This window comes from Hemitrygon akajei, chromosome 8 (genome assembly GCF_048418815.1).
Source record: "Hemitrygon akajei chromosome 8, sHemAka1.3, whole genome shotgun sequence".
Classification (NCBI taxonomy): domain Eukaryota; kingdom Metazoa; phylum Chordata; class Chondrichthyes; order Myliobatiformes; family Dasyatidae; genus Hemitrygon; species Hemitrygon akajei.
The window spans coordinates 37,928,842-37,945,750 of record NC_133131.1 but is presented as its reverse complement, the minus strand read 5'-3'; the positions used below and the strand labels follow the sequence as shown (position 1 = coordinate 37,945,750).

The window sequence follows — 16,909 nt, the reverse complement described above, 5'->3', positions numbered from 1 at the left end:
CACAGCCAGCTCAAACCACATCAGTAAGTTTGCTGCTGGTTAACAGTGGCTGGCCTCATCAGTAACAATGATGAGTCGGCGTACAGGGAGGAGGCAATGAGGTTTGTCAAATGGTGTGAACCAACAGTCCAGGTCTCAATGTGAACAGGATTGTGGAAGCTGCAGTCGACCACTTCCCATTGGGTCTGCCACGGAGAGACTGAAGAACACAGAGCTCCTTGGGGTGCAGAAAAGGGATCCACAACACCTGCTCATTCGTCAAGAGAGCACAGCAGCACCTTTCTCAGGAGATTGACGCGTGGGGATCTCTCGCCCCGCCACTCCAACATGATTGTCCTGTCTGGTTGCATCGTTCTGTGGTACAGAAGCTGCAAAGCAAGTCTCTACAGAGGACAGTAAAAACTGCTGAGATGATCACCAGGGTCTCCCTCCCCCTACCGGTGGGGGGGAGAGAGGGGGGGGAGAGAGAGTGAGGCGGCAGGGGGGAGAGTGTGAGGCAGAGGGGGGGAGTGGCAGAGAGGGAGAGTGGCAGAGAGGGAGAGTGGCAGAGAGGGAGAGTGGCAGAGAGGGAGAGTGGCAGAGAGGGAGAGTGGCAGAGAGGGAGAGTGGCAGAGAGGGAGAGTGGCAGAGAGGGAGAGTGGCAGAGAGGGAGAGTGGCAGAGAGGGAGAGTGGCAGAGAGAGAGACAGAGAAACAGAGAGAGAGAGAGAGAGAGAGAGAGAGAGACAGACAGAGAAACGGAGAGGCAGAGAGTGACAGAGAGAGAATATATATTCAAACACACACAACGAAAATAAACAAACTAGAACATGACTCACTCTGTAGAGTGCTGAAGGAAACCTTGTGGTGTAGTTAGAAGAATCACCAAGGTCTTAGGAACTCTCCAGACTCCCAGGGACTGAAGCTGGAGCTGCAGTTGCACCCCGCGCCACAACTGGATACGCAGATTGAGTCAGGGATCAGGATTCACTTGTACCCCGACAGCCTGTCACAGGCACAGAACCTGAAATACAGGGGCCATTGCTGACTTTGTAGCCCAGATACACAGTGCTGACTGCAAGGGTCTTCTGCTGACAGTCACTCTCTATGCTCAGTGCTGAGAATACTCTAGTTCTAAATACACCCCAGAACTTGCAGTCTCAATCACCAAGACCACGCAGGAAGCACATAATCCCGTGAAATCCATGTGGCCGGAGTGACCGACTCTCAGCTCCAACGGTGAACAGGTTCCCCACTCTGATTAGTGAGCACTGTGATATGCTGAAGCAGGGACACGCAGCAAGCTGTGCAGTATAGTGTAGGGCAGACACTGTCTGAACTGAGGTGTAACGTTTCCAGAGGCAGGGCAGCTGTGCCACAGATAGATGACTGGAGCACTGAAGATGAGATATCTGTCACATCTGCTTAGAAAATCTCAGCCCCCAGATACATTCCTTAAGCAGTTGGAGGCAGGATTGGTGGCACCAGCAAGACTCCTGAGAATCAAGATTCTTGAAATCAGAAACTTCCACTTCCCCTACTTCAGATTCCTCCAGCAAATCAACCTGTCCTTTGGCTCCTCTTTCCTAACTTCGGAAGCCCAGCAGGACCACTGCAAAAGCTCCCAATACGAACTGCAATAAAACTCAAACACGTTCAGTGGCAAAGCTAAACTTCCAGCTGCTGGCATCTGCCCCGTGTAATGAACACGCAGACTTCCGCACAACTGGAGAAACTGCCAATTCCTTTAAACATCAGAGGTACGAGGCAGATCCCTGCTGTTAAAGACTTGCACTCCTCTACTTGATCTTCACCACGCGCCAACTGCAGAGAAACCAGCAATGTGTTGTTGGACATGGGTTGGAACGTCACAAATGTTCAACATATTGCTCACTCGGGCACATCTAGTGCACAGATCACATGATTCGCTGTTCTATGGCCACAATCAATTTCACACACAAATCAATCACACGTGCTTAAATACCATGCACTACGTATTTGAATTCCTTGGTTGACCACATTTAAAATTTTTGATTTGTACTTAATCTGTTATTTTGTCGGTATACATTATTCTCCAATCTAAGTATCCTTACACGATGGGACGTTTCTTGACTGTGCTATCTTCTCCATTTGGCGCACCCGATCTCTGTGGACTGTAGACGTCAGACACGGGATTGATCGTGTCCACTTGATTCTCCAGCATCGGATCGTGTGGGTCATGTTCTATGGTTAACTTAAGCAAGCGACTGGTCTCCTGGATCAGAAGATCAATCTGAGGAAGTCAAGAGTCACATCGTCATAACACTGCCAGCCTCAAGGTCCAAGCATTTCATGTGGCTGGCTGTGACGTAGACAGACTGCTATAAATACATGCCAGCTACACTCCCTACAACGCATACATTCTGACTGCACTTTCCTCTGGAAAAACAAACGACGGGGTGCTGGAAATCTGAAAACAGAAAAAGTTAGAAACACTCCACAGGTCAGGCAGCGTCTGTGGAGAGAGAAACAGCTAAATGTTTCAAATCGAAGGTACTTTGTCAGACTGGGGCAGTTTTAATGGAGGATTTAGACCTGAGATCGTCTCTTTCTGTCTGATGCTCTCTGATCTGCTAAGCGTTTCCAGTATTTTTTCCTTCCCCACCACACTCCATTGCATCCACTCAGTCACTGTTCCTGTCCACATATTACTGGTTTATCCCATACCACCAACCACAATGCCCTTCCCAATTCCCCTCTCAGTTTACACAGCTTTACCAGTAATGGTTCATCACCCCTATTCTGCAACACCACAGCTGGTACTTTCTATTGTTCCCAACACACATATCATTTCTACCGCTTCTAATATATAATACAGTACTTTATGCCTCTCCTCACCTGCATGTTACCTACCCAGTGTCATCTCCTGTTCTCTGAACACATACCCTTGGCATCCCTTCATAGTACGATTGACACCTTTCACTATTTCGTGTCATATATAGATGATGAAAGAAGCTTCAGTCCCAATTCTATCATGTTTGTCTCAATAGAGCTGGAATGAGCCACTCCCTTCTCCCAACAGGGACAGCTGGAGTCTTCAAAGCATGTGTGAGTTAGCTCTTCACCACCTGCACGAATCTGCTTTAATCTTTCCACTCCAGTTGCCCCAGAACAAAAAAGTGGGCATCAGTTAGTGCAGCCATCAGAGCTCCAGCAGCCGGGGATTCCATCCTCACCTTGTGTTTCTACGTGAGCTTCATAGCGGGGTGCTCCAGCTCCCTCACGCGCCAATAACAAAGAAAGCTAGTTGTTAGGATGACCGGACATAAATGAACCCTTTTGAAGGCTCAGTGGGAGATTCAGCGGCAAGATAATGGTCATGCAAGAGTTTAGGAGGACACACGTGGGAGAATGGGATTCTGTGACTGCTCAGAGAGCCACTCGACCAGCTCCTGTGCCGCAAGGAAATGAAAACTCCATCCACAGCCCCAGCTCTCCCACCAGATGTTGCCAGCCTTTCTAAGTCTCCCTTCCCCGTCTTTCCACCCTTCTACATTAAGCAATGACGCCACCTAATACGTTCATTTTAAATGCATGCTCTCGGATATAAAGTGTACATCGGGACTTCGGTAAGCAAAGGAGCTGCTGCAGCTTACCTCATCTAGAGGCACATTCCTGATTGGTGTTCCATTGATTTCCAAAATCCTATCACCAACATGAATGGAGTTTTTCACATCTGGACTGATACAGTCCGTATCAACTCTGCAACACCAGAAGGATTCTAGATTAACCATTATACACAGTATATTATAGAGCCATGCCACAAGGTAAAGGTCTGATCAAAAGTCTTAATAATCATTTACACGAAGGTCCATAAACAGTATCTAGTTTTGTGGGTAAAAAAAATTAGTAGAATCTCCTCACTCATCTCCCAATTCTTCAAAAGTACATTTCAACAAACATCAACTTTGACAACTAAGCATGGTTCAACAAGCAGTACCTCAGACGTGAGCTATTACTAGGCACTGCACTGTATTGGAAATATTAACTCAGACTTGTTAACACCTCATAAAATAAATTTAATGAGCAGAGAACTGTTATCAGTCATCAGGAGCCCAAGGTGACTGCACCAATTCCCCATTAAAAACATCCTACAGGTTCTGGCATTCAGGCTTTCCAAGTTGTTGAGGAAGGGAACCAGCACAGGTGATGCATACAAGTATTTGACTATAGTTAATTCACTTGAGCACAACAGCCTTCATTTCCCTTTAAGATAATAGCCCCCACTTCCACCCCCCAATTCTGGACATTCAGTCTGCCAATCCCCCCCCACTTCAGGTCCCCTGCCTCTTACTTCAGTGCATAGTCAGTCCCCTTTCTCTCCAGAAACTTACGACTGTCACTTGCTGCATTTGACCCGTGTGGCCAGGATCACTCGCCTCAGTTGTAAGTTTGAAGAGAAGGGGTGCAAAAAGGGCGTTGATGTGCGACGGAACAGAATCTCTCATTCCCTATTTACTGAGACAAAGCTTTGGCACTGTTGTAACAGGCCGGATATCACACACTATGGATCACCTAGTTATTCAGCTCTGTCCAAGCTTGCGTGCGGGGTGTAGCAGGTAGCCTGTCCAACTCTCTACAAGGGAATGGTCGGGAATGTGACGGAATACTCCAACAGCGCTAATGCTCAACACTACCCTGCGTAAAGTTTACTTAACGGGCACTGTCAACTCCAGTTCACAGGAATACTCTAGCCCGAAAGCTTGACGTTGTGCTGTAGCAACTGCGTAATCATACTTCCACCTCTCAGGCCACGGGCACCAGATATATGCGAACAGCAGTGCTCCCATGTGCCAGACATGACATGTACACAGCAAAACAGAATCCACATCTCCACTTAGACCAGCGTAAAACAGCCACAATAACCTATTCAATCATTACCCCTGGTGTGCTCGGGAATATTAACCTACTGTCATCACTAAAACAATAAACGGTCATTAAATTACTGTTGTAGTGTCATCATTCCCCTATATTTTAGTAGCAAAGGTCTTGTACGAATACATCAATGGCTGCTGAAAGCCATTTACAATTGAAAATGTTCCTACCATTGTCATTCTGTGAATCAAATTTCGACTTAGAATGAATTTGGGAAAAAAAATACAAAATCATAAAAAGCAAATAGCATTCTTTCCTGTTTTTTTCTTCCTCTTCTCTCCCCCAATATGGAGAGACGGAGAGCGTTGATGTAACAAGAGGAGAAACACGGCTGTCAATTTAAATAATTAACAGCCAAATGATCTCAAGATGTAGTCAGACATTGTCCCACATGGAGCCCTGAGTTATGGCTTTCAGGGGAAACGCTACGCTAGCATTTTAACGTTTGCCAGATGTGATCCAGACCTCTGACTTCCCAGGAGTATTTGCAATGGAAATTGGGTAGTTCAGCAACTTGAATCCAATCCCAAAGACCAGGTTATCCATCATTTAAACTAGGTCCTTCATTAAAATTTAAAAAATCACACAATCCACCTGCCACCTCACCCAGGAATTCAGTATTCTGTTCTCGCCTTTACCTATGAACTGGAACCCAATCAAAGCATCATTACTGTTGGAATTCTCGCTACAGACCAGCGCTAAAGTTTCTCTCAGCTTCACCCAGAAAAAAAGTGATTGCTTGGGAATCACATTAACCAACACGAACTGAAACTTCATAGCACATTTAGATGCAAATTATCTGAGTTCCAGCAAGCTGCAGCAATGACTCCTTGCCTTCACACTTACTCTTTGACCCGTACAGTGTGTCCGTGGTCCGAGGAGCAGCTCCTGGGACTGCAGGGCTGGTCGATGGACACAGAGAAGCCTCGCTTTCCCTCCGTCGAGGCTGGGATCGAGACCAAGGTAACGGTGTGTGGAATACGAGCGCAGGGCGAATCCGGAAGGATCTGATCAATGACGGGTGTGACTATTGTATGATAGTAGCAGCAACCACTGTAACAGAGATGAGAGACGAGGAATAAAAAAATACACACACAAAGCAATCTGGATAGTCAGCAGACTAAAAGCTGCAAGATAGCAAGTTTATAACGTCAACTGATGTCCCTCCAAACTACCCCACTAAACTGTCCTATGGCCAATCCGTAGTTTGCGCCGAGACTTTCAATCCTACTCAAGGTGGCTGAAAGACAAAGTAAAATAATTACCCCTTGCGTTGTACAATGACCCTTTTTTCTATGACGCTAAAAAGGACTACAATTAGTATTAAGGGATGTGGGAAAAAGCAGCAACCAGAAAATCTGTCACAGATCCAAATGTTTGTTAACTGATCTCTCAAATGCACTATTCAAGTCCCACAGAATAAATGAAGTATCTTTAAAACTTTCATGCTCAGAAGGCCAGGAACAAGTTCCTCTCATGGAACATGAGTAATGCCAACTCAATCCACAGTGGAGCAACATGGAATCAGGTTTCACTACATAAGGAAGTGCTTAAAACTCCTGCAAATATTCTATACTGAGTACTGGCAGTGTGAGGCTGTCTGTGTGGGACAGACAGTTCCCTTCCTCCGAGTATTAAAATCCCAGCTGGTTCATTCCATTTCTCTTGGTGTCCTACTTGGTACTGACATAACTAACAGAGAATAAGTGAACAGAATTGTTTTAGTTTATTGTTTATTGAGATTCAGGGCAGAGTAGACCCTTCCAGTCGCCCTACCCAGAAATCCCCCAATTTAATACCAGCCTAATCACGGGACAATTTACAGTGAACAATTAGCCTATCGACTGCCTTGTCCTTGAGCTGGAAGAGGAAACGCCATGGAGTCACAGGGAGAACCCACAAAATCCTTACAGGCAGCTGCAGGAATCGAACCTGGGTCGCTGGTACTGTAAAGCGTTGTGCTAATCACTACACTGCCGTGCCGTCCTTAAAAGAAATCAGAACGAGGGCGATAATGCCAGCTTAGTCACGAAATATGGTGCCAAAGCAAACTAAACGGGACAGACCGACCGGCGGGTATCACACGTCCACACACAGTACTTACCAGTAGAGCTTCGAGCGCTCTACCAAAGCATAGGTATCGCCATCTCCGATGAACGCACCGCACTTCAGGCACGTGAAGCATTCAGGGTGATACTTGTGTTCCCCGGCAACCTGCAGGTTAAACATGGAAGTGTCACACCCCTGATTAATACATGCAGCTGCTAACGTTCAGGGTGGCAAGTCTGGAATACCCGACTGTCGGCCGTGGCTGAAGCATTGGCTCTACTTGTACAGTTATAGACACTGCAGAAGTTGGGGTGTTCTAGTGGCTCTGGTGTTGCTTCGGTTACAGAGAAATGCAGGAAGGTACAGGAACTGGGAAAGGCTTGGCCATCTGTTCTGTCAATTCAAGGCTAACTACCCTTTCTATCTCCACACTAAACCATCCACACACTTCTGTCAGTCTTGGCATCGCCAGTTACTTAATACATGCTGTATCCCCTCTCTCCCAGCCCCTCCACTACCTGTAAGCAATTCCTGGCTCTTCATCACCACCTTCAAGGGCAACTAGGGAGGGGCAGTAAACACTGGCCCAGCTGGCGACACCCACATCCCGTAAATGAATAATTTTAAAAATTCCAATAATTTGATTTGTAACAGCTCTGAACAATTTTGTTATCCATCACTGCACTGCTTTCAATAGTTGGATAAAAGGAGCAGAATTATTTCGCTGACCTATTAACGTCACTTCCAGGATCTTCACCCAGCCACTCAGAGCAAGATTCAAGACTGTAACTTTTCCTCACTATGTGAGGAGAATTTCTGGAGCCACAGCAGATGGGCACAGTGGTTGGTGGCTGTCAGGAAGGGATGCTGGTCCCTGGGAATTGCTGGTGAAAGGTTTTTTGCCCAGTCACCACACAAGACACTCTGTCTGCACTTGGGGTTGACAGTAACAAAGCAATTTTCTCCTAACCTAATGTTTCCACTGGAGTCCTCGAACAAAGTAAATTCCACGAGTTGCATAAACATCTGTCCTTGCTGAGGTAGACATTATGTAATAATTCACGCAATATGGTCCAGAGACAGTCTGATCAGTGAAAATGCTGTTTGAAGGCCTCGCAGTGACATTCCTGTTTCAGTGAAGGCATGTAATAAAGGGCAGCACACAGGCGCACTGGCAGTGCCAGAGACCCGGTTCAATCCTCTCCTCTGATATAATCTGTGCAGAATGTGCACACGCTCCCGGTCACCCTGAAGGCTGCCTCCCACACGGATCGAGGAAGGAAAAGGACAGAGACACAGGAGATCCCACAGATGTTGGAAATCTTAAGCAACACACACACACACACACACACACGCACCCACCCACACAAAGTACTGTTGGAACTGTTGGTCAGGCAGCATCTACGGAGAGAGAAAAAGCAGTACCTCAGGCCGAAGTGCTTTATCAGGAATTGAAAGGAAGGGGCCAGAAGAAGAATAGGATTCCTTCTTTAGCCCTTTAGCTCTTCCACCTATCACATCCCTGCTTCCTACATCATCCCCCCCCCCATCCCCCCTACTTCCCACCCCTCCCATCTGGTGTCACCCATCACCTGCCAGCTTGTACCCCCTTCCCCTCCCCCTACCTCCTTTATTTTGGCTTCTGGACGCTTCCTTTCCAGTCCTGATGAAGGGCCCTCCATGGACGCTGCCTGACCTGCTGAGTTCCTCCAGAATTGTTTGCGTGTCACGCGAAGGAAATGAACAGTTGACTTTTTAAAGGTAAGGCCCCGTTACCAGGACAATTCCAACGTCTACAGTCTCCCGGATCTCCGGGTGAGGCTAATTGGCCTCTAAATCACCACTAGTGTGTTGGCAAGTGTGGAACCATGGGGCAACCGGGCAGAATGTGGGGATAATTTAAAATGGGGTTGACAGAGCATTGGTTTAAGCAGGTGGTCAGTGTAGACTTGTTTCCATGTCGTTTCCCTCCACATCTGCCCACTCCCGGCCCTTACCATAATCAGCCCCTTGGTGATCCGCTCACAACAGCCATGGCACAGCTCCCCGAATCGAGCCCAGTAATCCCTCTTGCAGTACAGCCGGCCCTCCTTCTCGTGATACCAATGGCTGAGAGAAATGTTGCACTCACAACACCTGTTGAAGCAGAAACCAGCGGCGTTAGTGAGCAGAGGTAACAGCCTGAGTTCCTACTCTCCTCGATTCGAAGCACAGTCACGCCTTATTCACTCATACTGGCACACTAGGGCCTGCCCAAGCTACAAGCCTGACCTGGGATGAACACCTTGACAAAAAGCCACACAGGACCCAGTGAACCGCAGCTCAGTTAAACAGGATGGGTGCAGGAACTAGAACCGTGGAGGAACAGGGCCGAGAATGCTCAGCTATCAAATGAGCAGAGAAAGTCTGACACTGGAGTCCTCCCTACCACACGGCCCACACAGCTGGAAGCACAGACAGCCACCACGCCCACCCAATGCAGGAAAGCAAGGAAATTCCCAACGTAAAAGGCGAGCATGCTCGGCTCCCTCTCCCAGGAACAGCCCTTGGTGCCTGGGAACCTGTAATGGAAGAGGATGTGTGGAAACAATCCAACAGTAACTTTCCACAAGGTGACAGAAATCACCAACGTTTCTAAAGTTCCCGCTGGCCTACTTCAGCAGAACAATTTAGATCTGGTCAACACGAATTTAAGAAAGAACTCTTTCCACAAGTGTGTCATTCGGTACAGATGTGAACTAATGACAGCGTTCACTCAAGCTTTCTGATTCACTCTCGATGTACAAGCAGCAAGTCAGTCACTGCCTCTAACCCCCACCCCCCTCTCTCTCTCTCTGACAGCAGCAGTCACTGTGGCTGCAGCTCCTGGTGAAACAGCCCACACGGAGAGCAAGTCAGGGGGCTGGGGGATTAGCAGCGACTCGGCAGCCAGGACAAAGAACGCTGCAAAGCTTTGATCGGAACCTCTGCAGCTAAATGAGAGGACCCAGCAGCCCCCGCGCTCGCTCTCCCAGCCACTCATTTATCAGAGAGCAGCTCTTCCCCCCCAGCGAGTTGAGGGAAGCGCTGTTACACAAAGTCTCTGCTAATTTCACAGATTACCCCCCCCCCCACTTCAGAAATCAGATCCCTTAAAATAATAAAACACAACTCTGACCCATGACCTCTGGACCACTTGGCATCTCCGAGGTCACTGCAGCAGTTTTCCCTTCTCTCCATTTGTCCTCCACGGCAAATGCTGGCCAACCGCGCAAGTACCCAGAGTTTCAGAGAAAGACTGCGCTTCAGTGCAGTATCAGGAAAACACAGTTCCATAAAAACGTTGCAAAGTTACACTGAATTCCTGTTAAAAATCCTTTCTTTGCAGCTAATTCTGGCTACTGTTCTGTATTGCAAAGGTATGGAGGTGACTTGCTAGACTATTTACAGTAATGCAAATTTCAGCTACAAAGTTAGGAGGAGGGCCTGTGTTAGTACAAAATAATTGAGTGGAGATTTGACAGAGTGGATGCAAGATAATAAAGAGTTCTGAGAGAGTCTGCTACTTTCAGTAACAAATACTTCAGGGGCAAACTATTGGAAATGATGAGAAAGAGATACTGTGTGTGTGGGGGGAGGCGGGAGAAAAAGAGAGAGAGAGAGAGGTTTTGTGAAAAAGTGATTATGAGGTTATGATCCTAATCTTACTGCCTTGCAAAGGTGATACAGGCAGACTCAAACATATCTTTCAGGAAGTTGGTTCAGCAGCAAACAAAGTTGCTAGGTTACAGTAAAATTAGAATGGGGATATGGAATGGTTTGGACTGCTCCACAAGGAGCTAGCATGGATTAAACGGGCTGAGCGGCCTTTATAGTGGCTGTGGCAATTTTGTAAAGCACTAGTTCTGAGTCACTTCATCTACAAGCTGTTGCTTCATCCCCAGTTGGTAAATTGGTAACAACAATTGCAGCAAAAGACAGGAGTGGGGCAGCCAGTGCCTCAGTCTCACTGGACCGAGTAGAGGGGTATTGAGCGGTTTGAAATTGCAGTTCAAATGAGCTGGCCACCAGCACTCCCATATTTAAAAGAGGGAAGTATTATTATCCCTAATAATACTAATGACAAATAGCCATCAGCACAATTGCCCTAGTTCTATGACTTACACCTTTGACAATGTCGGAGGCTGTGAATGCATTTAACGCGAACAGTCAGACATTCACTTACAGGATACCTCACACAAAGGAAAATGGGCGGGGAAATCGCAGTAACTATTACATACCTGGCTTGTGATCCCATCATGCCTATAATGTGGGCTCCATATAGGCAACATATCCTTTGAAATTATCAGGTAAAGATGGGGGCCTGGTTATGTGAAATCTTGCCCCCAATTCCACCACACTATCAAACACGTAGATGCCCATTCACCCCTGCAGTTTGACAGCCTCACCTGCTGTACAAGAGGATTGGGGGGGTGGGGGGGGGGGGGAAGTCAAGACCAAGGAGTTACCTCAATACATGTTGAGGTATTGAGGTGAGGTGGCATGGTAGCGTAGTGGTTAGCACAATGCTTTACAATACCAGCGGTCTGGGGTTCAATTCCCCGTGCTGCCTGTAAGAAGTCTGTACATTTTCCCCATGACCCTGTGTGCGCTTCCCCCCCACACACAATCCAAAGATGCACCGGATGGTAGGTTAATTGGCGATTGTAAATTGCCTCACCATTAGGTTAGGGTCCAATCGAGGAATTGCTGCCTGGTGTGGCTTGAAGGACCGGAAAGGCCTATTTCAAGCTGCAACCCAATCAATAAATAAATCAATAGATACATAAATATTTCAACTTTTGGGGAAAAAGTGGAAGTTAAAGGAACAAACCATTACGAATATTTGATGAGAAGGAAACAAGACAGTCAAGAAGAAGAAAAGCAGAAACTGAATATACGTCAGATGATTAATGAATCCTGATCCACCGAGGCCACAAACAGAACAATGGGACGAATGAATTATACAGCTCATACAGGGTGTGGATTGTACCAAAGTTGGCAAACAATAGTTGTCAATCTAGTCTGCAGACGTTTCTTTTCAAGAGGAAGAGCAGCAGCGGAAAACAAAACGTTCACTCACCACCTTTCAGAGCCCTGTGATCAGACACAGGATACTGTCAGGACGAGAGGGCCTCAGTTATTGGGAGAGGTTGGCCAGGTCATTCCAGAACGTAGGAGAGTGTGGTGGGCGTAATTATGAGGGGCAGAGATAAAGCAGACAATAACAGACTTTTCCCCAGGGCAAGGAAGTCCAAAACAAAGGGATACAAATTTAGGGTGAGGAGGGGAAGGTTTTAAATCAGATTATAAAAGGTAAATTTTTCACACAGAGGGTGATGAGGAGACGCAATGAGCTCCCAGAGGACGTTGTTGAAGCAGGTACAGGAGTACTATTTAAGCGCTTGCACCGTTACATGGAGGGGTAGGGCTTAGAGGGATGTGAGCTAGCACAGAAAATGGCTGGGTAGTAAACCAGCATGGACTTGTTGGGCCGAAGAGCCTCTTTTTTTTACTATATTTGCTTTACGACTCAAAAATCTCAGAGCTTGAACAAAGAAAAACACCACTCTCAAGAACAGTTTCTATTCTGCTGTCATAAGACTTTTGAACACCAGTCGGTAGTTAATAAAAGTTTGGCCTCACAATCTACCTCTTTATGGCCTTGCACCTGATTGTCCGCCTGAACCACACTTTCTCTGCAGCCTTTCCACAACATTCAATATTGTTATTGCTTTTCCCTCATACTACCTTAATGTACCTCCAAGAGGGTACATAGGGTTTGGAGGCTTGCATACCTCAATGACCCGGCCAACTACATAGGCTGCAGTCAGGACCTTGTGCTTCGGCTCTTGGTGGGGTCATCCATGCCAAACAGGTCAAAGGGTAGAGGCCAGACTAAGAGTGACCCACCGGTCCTCCAGGTTCAGGAGTTCAGCTCAGGGCTGGTCAAAAAAAAAAATTGTTACAGAAAAAGCAACGAAGAATCCTTCCGTACAGAGATGGAGGATCTCCACTGCATACACTCCAGTGGTGTAGCGGGCAGCAAAAACATAAACCTTAATCTACTTGTATCTTGAAATGATGGCTTGTAGGACTCAAGTTTTTCCCACAGTACCCACATGTGGTATTAATAAAGCAGAACTCCATTGCTGTCACATGACGACAGGTGAAGAGGATGCTAACTGAATGTGAAACATGGGGTAGTGACTAGTGGTTGGCACAACGGTTTACAGTGCCAGTGACCTGGGTTCAATTCCCGCTGCTGCCTGTAAGGACTTCGTACATTTTCCGTGACTGTGTGGGTTTCCTCCAGGTTCTTCCCACGGTCCAAAGATGGACCGGATGGTAGGCTAACTGGTTGTTGGAAACTGCCCTGTGTTTAGACTAGGGTTAAAACAGGAGTTCCTGGGCTAGGAGCTACAGGGGCCTATTCTGCTCTGTGTTACCACAAGCTGAAAAAAATCTTCTGCGCTCATCTTTGTGCGGTGGTGATATAAATGGAACCGCTGCTTTGTGGCCAATGCACCCAAACAGAACCTGCTGATAAGTTTGTGCCCTTTCTGAGAAAGCACAGCTAAAAGAAGGTACAAGTGTGGTTTGGGCCAAACCAGCCGTGTGAAAGGAACAAGGGGGAAGAGTCACTGAGTAGGTCGGCTCTGCACACAGGGGGATGGCGGCACTGACGCACATTCAAAACCCTCTGCAACCCCATAACGTGAAGAGAACCAGAAGGGGAATATTTCCACACAGCGGGTGATGGGTACACGGAACAAGCTGCCAGACGGGGAATATTTCCACACAGCGGGTGATGGGTACATGGAAAAAGCTGCCAGACGGGGAATATTTCCACACAGCGGGTGATGGGTACATGGAACAAGCTGCCAGAAGGGGAATATTTCCACACAGCGGGTGATGGGTACATGGAACAAGCTGCCAGAAGGGGAATATTTCCACACAGCGGGTGATGGGTACATGGAACAAGCTGCCAGACGGGGAATATTTCCACACAGCGGGTGATGGGTACATGGAACAAGCTGCCAGACGGGGAATATTTCCACACAGCGGGTGATGGGTACATGGAACAAGCTGCCAGACGGGGAATATTTCCACACAGCGGGTGATGGGTACATGGAACAAGCTGCCAGACGGGGAATATTTCCACACAGCGGGTGATGGGTACATGGAACAAGCCACCAGAAGAGGTGATAGAAGTGTTTTAAACATTGCAGTCGTACCCACACCCAGTCAGGTACAAAGATAGGAAAAGTTTGAAGGTTTATGGGCCAAAAGCAGGCAAATTTGACCTAGTTAGGTAGAGAAATAGGGTTGGCATGAGCGAATGGGTTGAAGTGCCTATTTCCGTGCTGTATAACCCTAAAATGGAAGGAATACAGGTAAGCTGAACCATCACTGCCAAGAGTTACCAAGGGCCAGAGAGCTGACACTAAAACTCCTTTGTTTATAATGCCTTTAACATTTTGAAAAAGTCCCAACTTCAGATTGTGAAAGAAAGACAGACTAAAGGAAATATAATCACGAGAAACTCTGCGGGGGGGGGGGGGGGGGGCGGAATCCGCAGCAAAACACACACAAAATGCTGGAGGAACTCAGCAGGTCAGGCAGCATCCAAGTAGGAGAATAAACAAGTTGACGTTTGGGCCGAGACACTTCATCGGGTCTGACAAGGGTCAGAAGGCAGAATAAGACGGGGGGGGGGGGTGGGAGGGGAAGAAGTACAAGCTGGCAGGTGATCGATGGAAGAGCTGAAAGGATGAAGAAAGGAATCTATAGGAGACAGTGGCTCCAGGAAAAAAAGGGAAGGAGGGAACTGAAGGAAGGGAGGTGATGGGCAGGGGAGAAAAGAAGGGGCGGGAAAATGGAATGGAGAACGGAAAAGGAGGTGGGTGGGGCAGCAATGACTGGAAATTAGAGAAATTGATGTTCATGTATCAGGTTGGAGGCTACCCAGGTGCTGATCCTTCCACCCGAGCTTGGTCTCGTCGCAGCAGCAGAGGCCGCCATGGTCACGCGTGTCAGGATGGGAACTGGGAGCCAAAGTGAAATGGGTGGACATCGGAGACCACTGCAGCGGAAGGGCAAAGGTACTCGACAAAGCAGCTGCGATCGTGATGCGTCAACGATGGGAATAACTTCTGGGCAGAACGGAGAGCTGGGCGGGGAGTGGGCAGTGGAGATTATATTGTTTACAGTGGACTGATGAGTAGAAAACACTGGATATGACAAATGGATGCCGGAATGGAGGTGGGTGCAGGTACTAGGGGGCGTAAAGAACAGCAAACCTGGTTCAGTACAGAGTGGGACACGTCCAGGGCTGCTCACAGGCAGGGATGATACACGCGGGCTTGCTGGAATGAGTGACAAAGCCCAAGGATAACTCAGACACAACTTTCCCAAGAAGAGGCAGATTAGTTTGTTGACTCTACGATTATGAGCGCTATGAGGATTGTGGAGGCAGATTCATGGTTTGGCTCTCTAGCTGACTTCCTTTCTTATCCAAACCATCAAACATTAATCTGTCACTAAAGAGATTCAGTGGGGAAAGGGGTTGAAGACTGGGACAGGGGAATGAGGACCGGGTTAAGGGTTAAGGAACAGCAACCCCTTATTTCCCAACCAACTATAGGCCATCATACTCATTCAGATATACTTCATAACTTTACAGAAACTTTCCACGCCTTTAACAATTCCCCTTCACTGTAATGGAATCCAGCAAGTCCTCTGTTGGGGTACAGTATGTGTGTACAAGTGTCAGTGTGTGATGTTAGGTGTAATGCCGATGGACACAGGTCTGCCACTACCGAAGATGAAAAATTACACCACACATTAATGAAAGTGCCCCAGCAGTATGTTGGAAATCAATATACTCCAAATAAAAGGACCTTCACAACTACGTCAGAAGTGAAATTCAGCCATAACCAATTCTAAAGGCTGGGAAACACACCTACAGCAGAGACTAGCTGGGAAAAGGCTCAGGAGACGGGACACTGAGGTGACAACCTCGTCGAGATTCACATCAGTGCTCACGGTCAACCAGTATAACTGGCTTCCCAGCGTTAAAAGGGGATAACACTGGCAGCTTTACCACTCACCTCTTCCCGGAGTTCGAGGAGCGGACTCGGTAGCAGCGGGCCAACATCCTCCAGCCTTGCTCCAACCCTCTGGCCAAAGCGCAGCAGTATCTCATCGTTTTAAAAACAAACTCCGCTCAGCAAGCATCTGAACGGGCTTGCCGATACTGCCGGTATCCAAAATTAGCTGCCCTACCATGTACCAGTATTGCTAATGACATCACTAAAAAGCACTGAGGCACAAGTCAGCCTGCTTCCTGTTCCAGCCCACGAGGGGAGAATGAATAGGGGTGGGGGAGGGAACTTTACACCTGCTTTAACCAGCCACAGACACCACAGCTAGCAGAAGCGTCAGCTGCATTTTCACATTTCTGTGAAAATTCCTGTCTGTCATCAAGGAGGAATTGGTTTAGGGAAGTTAATAACACAGAAACAGAAGAGAATCGCAATGACAGTGACAGCTTGCTCAATTTTCTTTTGTTATTTCGCTGCGCCCTGCTCCCATCCGCGACAGTCACCTTCAGAACACGACCCTGAACTCCATTCACATTCATTCAAAAACTCCTGCCGTTGTCTGATCCACCTGTTCAAAACACCAGGGCTGGTGAGAGTGCTTTGTAATTGCAAGCTTGTGACCAGTGGCAGGAGGAGGGGAGGGGAGGGAGTTGGAGGGTTGGTGGGCGCAGATTGAAGTGGAAATCGTGGGGGCAGGCTGTTTCATTAGATGACGATGGTGAAGCAGCAGGCGGGAAGTCATGTGATCAAACTTCCACAGACCTTCGGTTTGAATTTTGAAACCAAGGTCTTAATCAGCAGCATCCCACTCTGTCCAAATCTGAATAGCAACACCCATTTTGT

General features: G+C 47.5%; 1 protein-coding gene across 3 annotated transcripts in view; it reads right to left on the bottom strand.

Moving 5' to 3' along the window:
• limk1a (LIM domain kinase 1a) overlaps positions 1-16,909 on the bottom strand; it is a 62,655-nt gene that overhangs the window by 23,680 nt on the left and 22,066 nt on the right. For 2 of the 3 annotated variants that reach the window (XM_073053634.1, XM_073053636.1), the window contains 5 exons: positions 8,939-9,077; positions 6,997-7,106; positions 5,739-5,945; positions 3,614-3,719; positions 2,072-2,250 (listed from right to left, as the gene is read on the bottom strand). In XM_073053634.1, the coding sequence (XP_072909735.1) occupies positions 2,072-2,250; positions 3,614-3,719; positions 5,739-5,945; positions 6,997-7,106; positions 8,939-9,077 (741 nt within the window). Of the gene's footprint in view, positions 1-2,071; positions 2,251-3,613; positions 3,720-5,738; positions 5,946-6,996; positions 7,107-8,938; positions 9,078-16,072; positions 16,300-16,909 lie in introns of those variants that run through there. The other variant, XM_073053635.1, reaches the window with a different exon arrangement.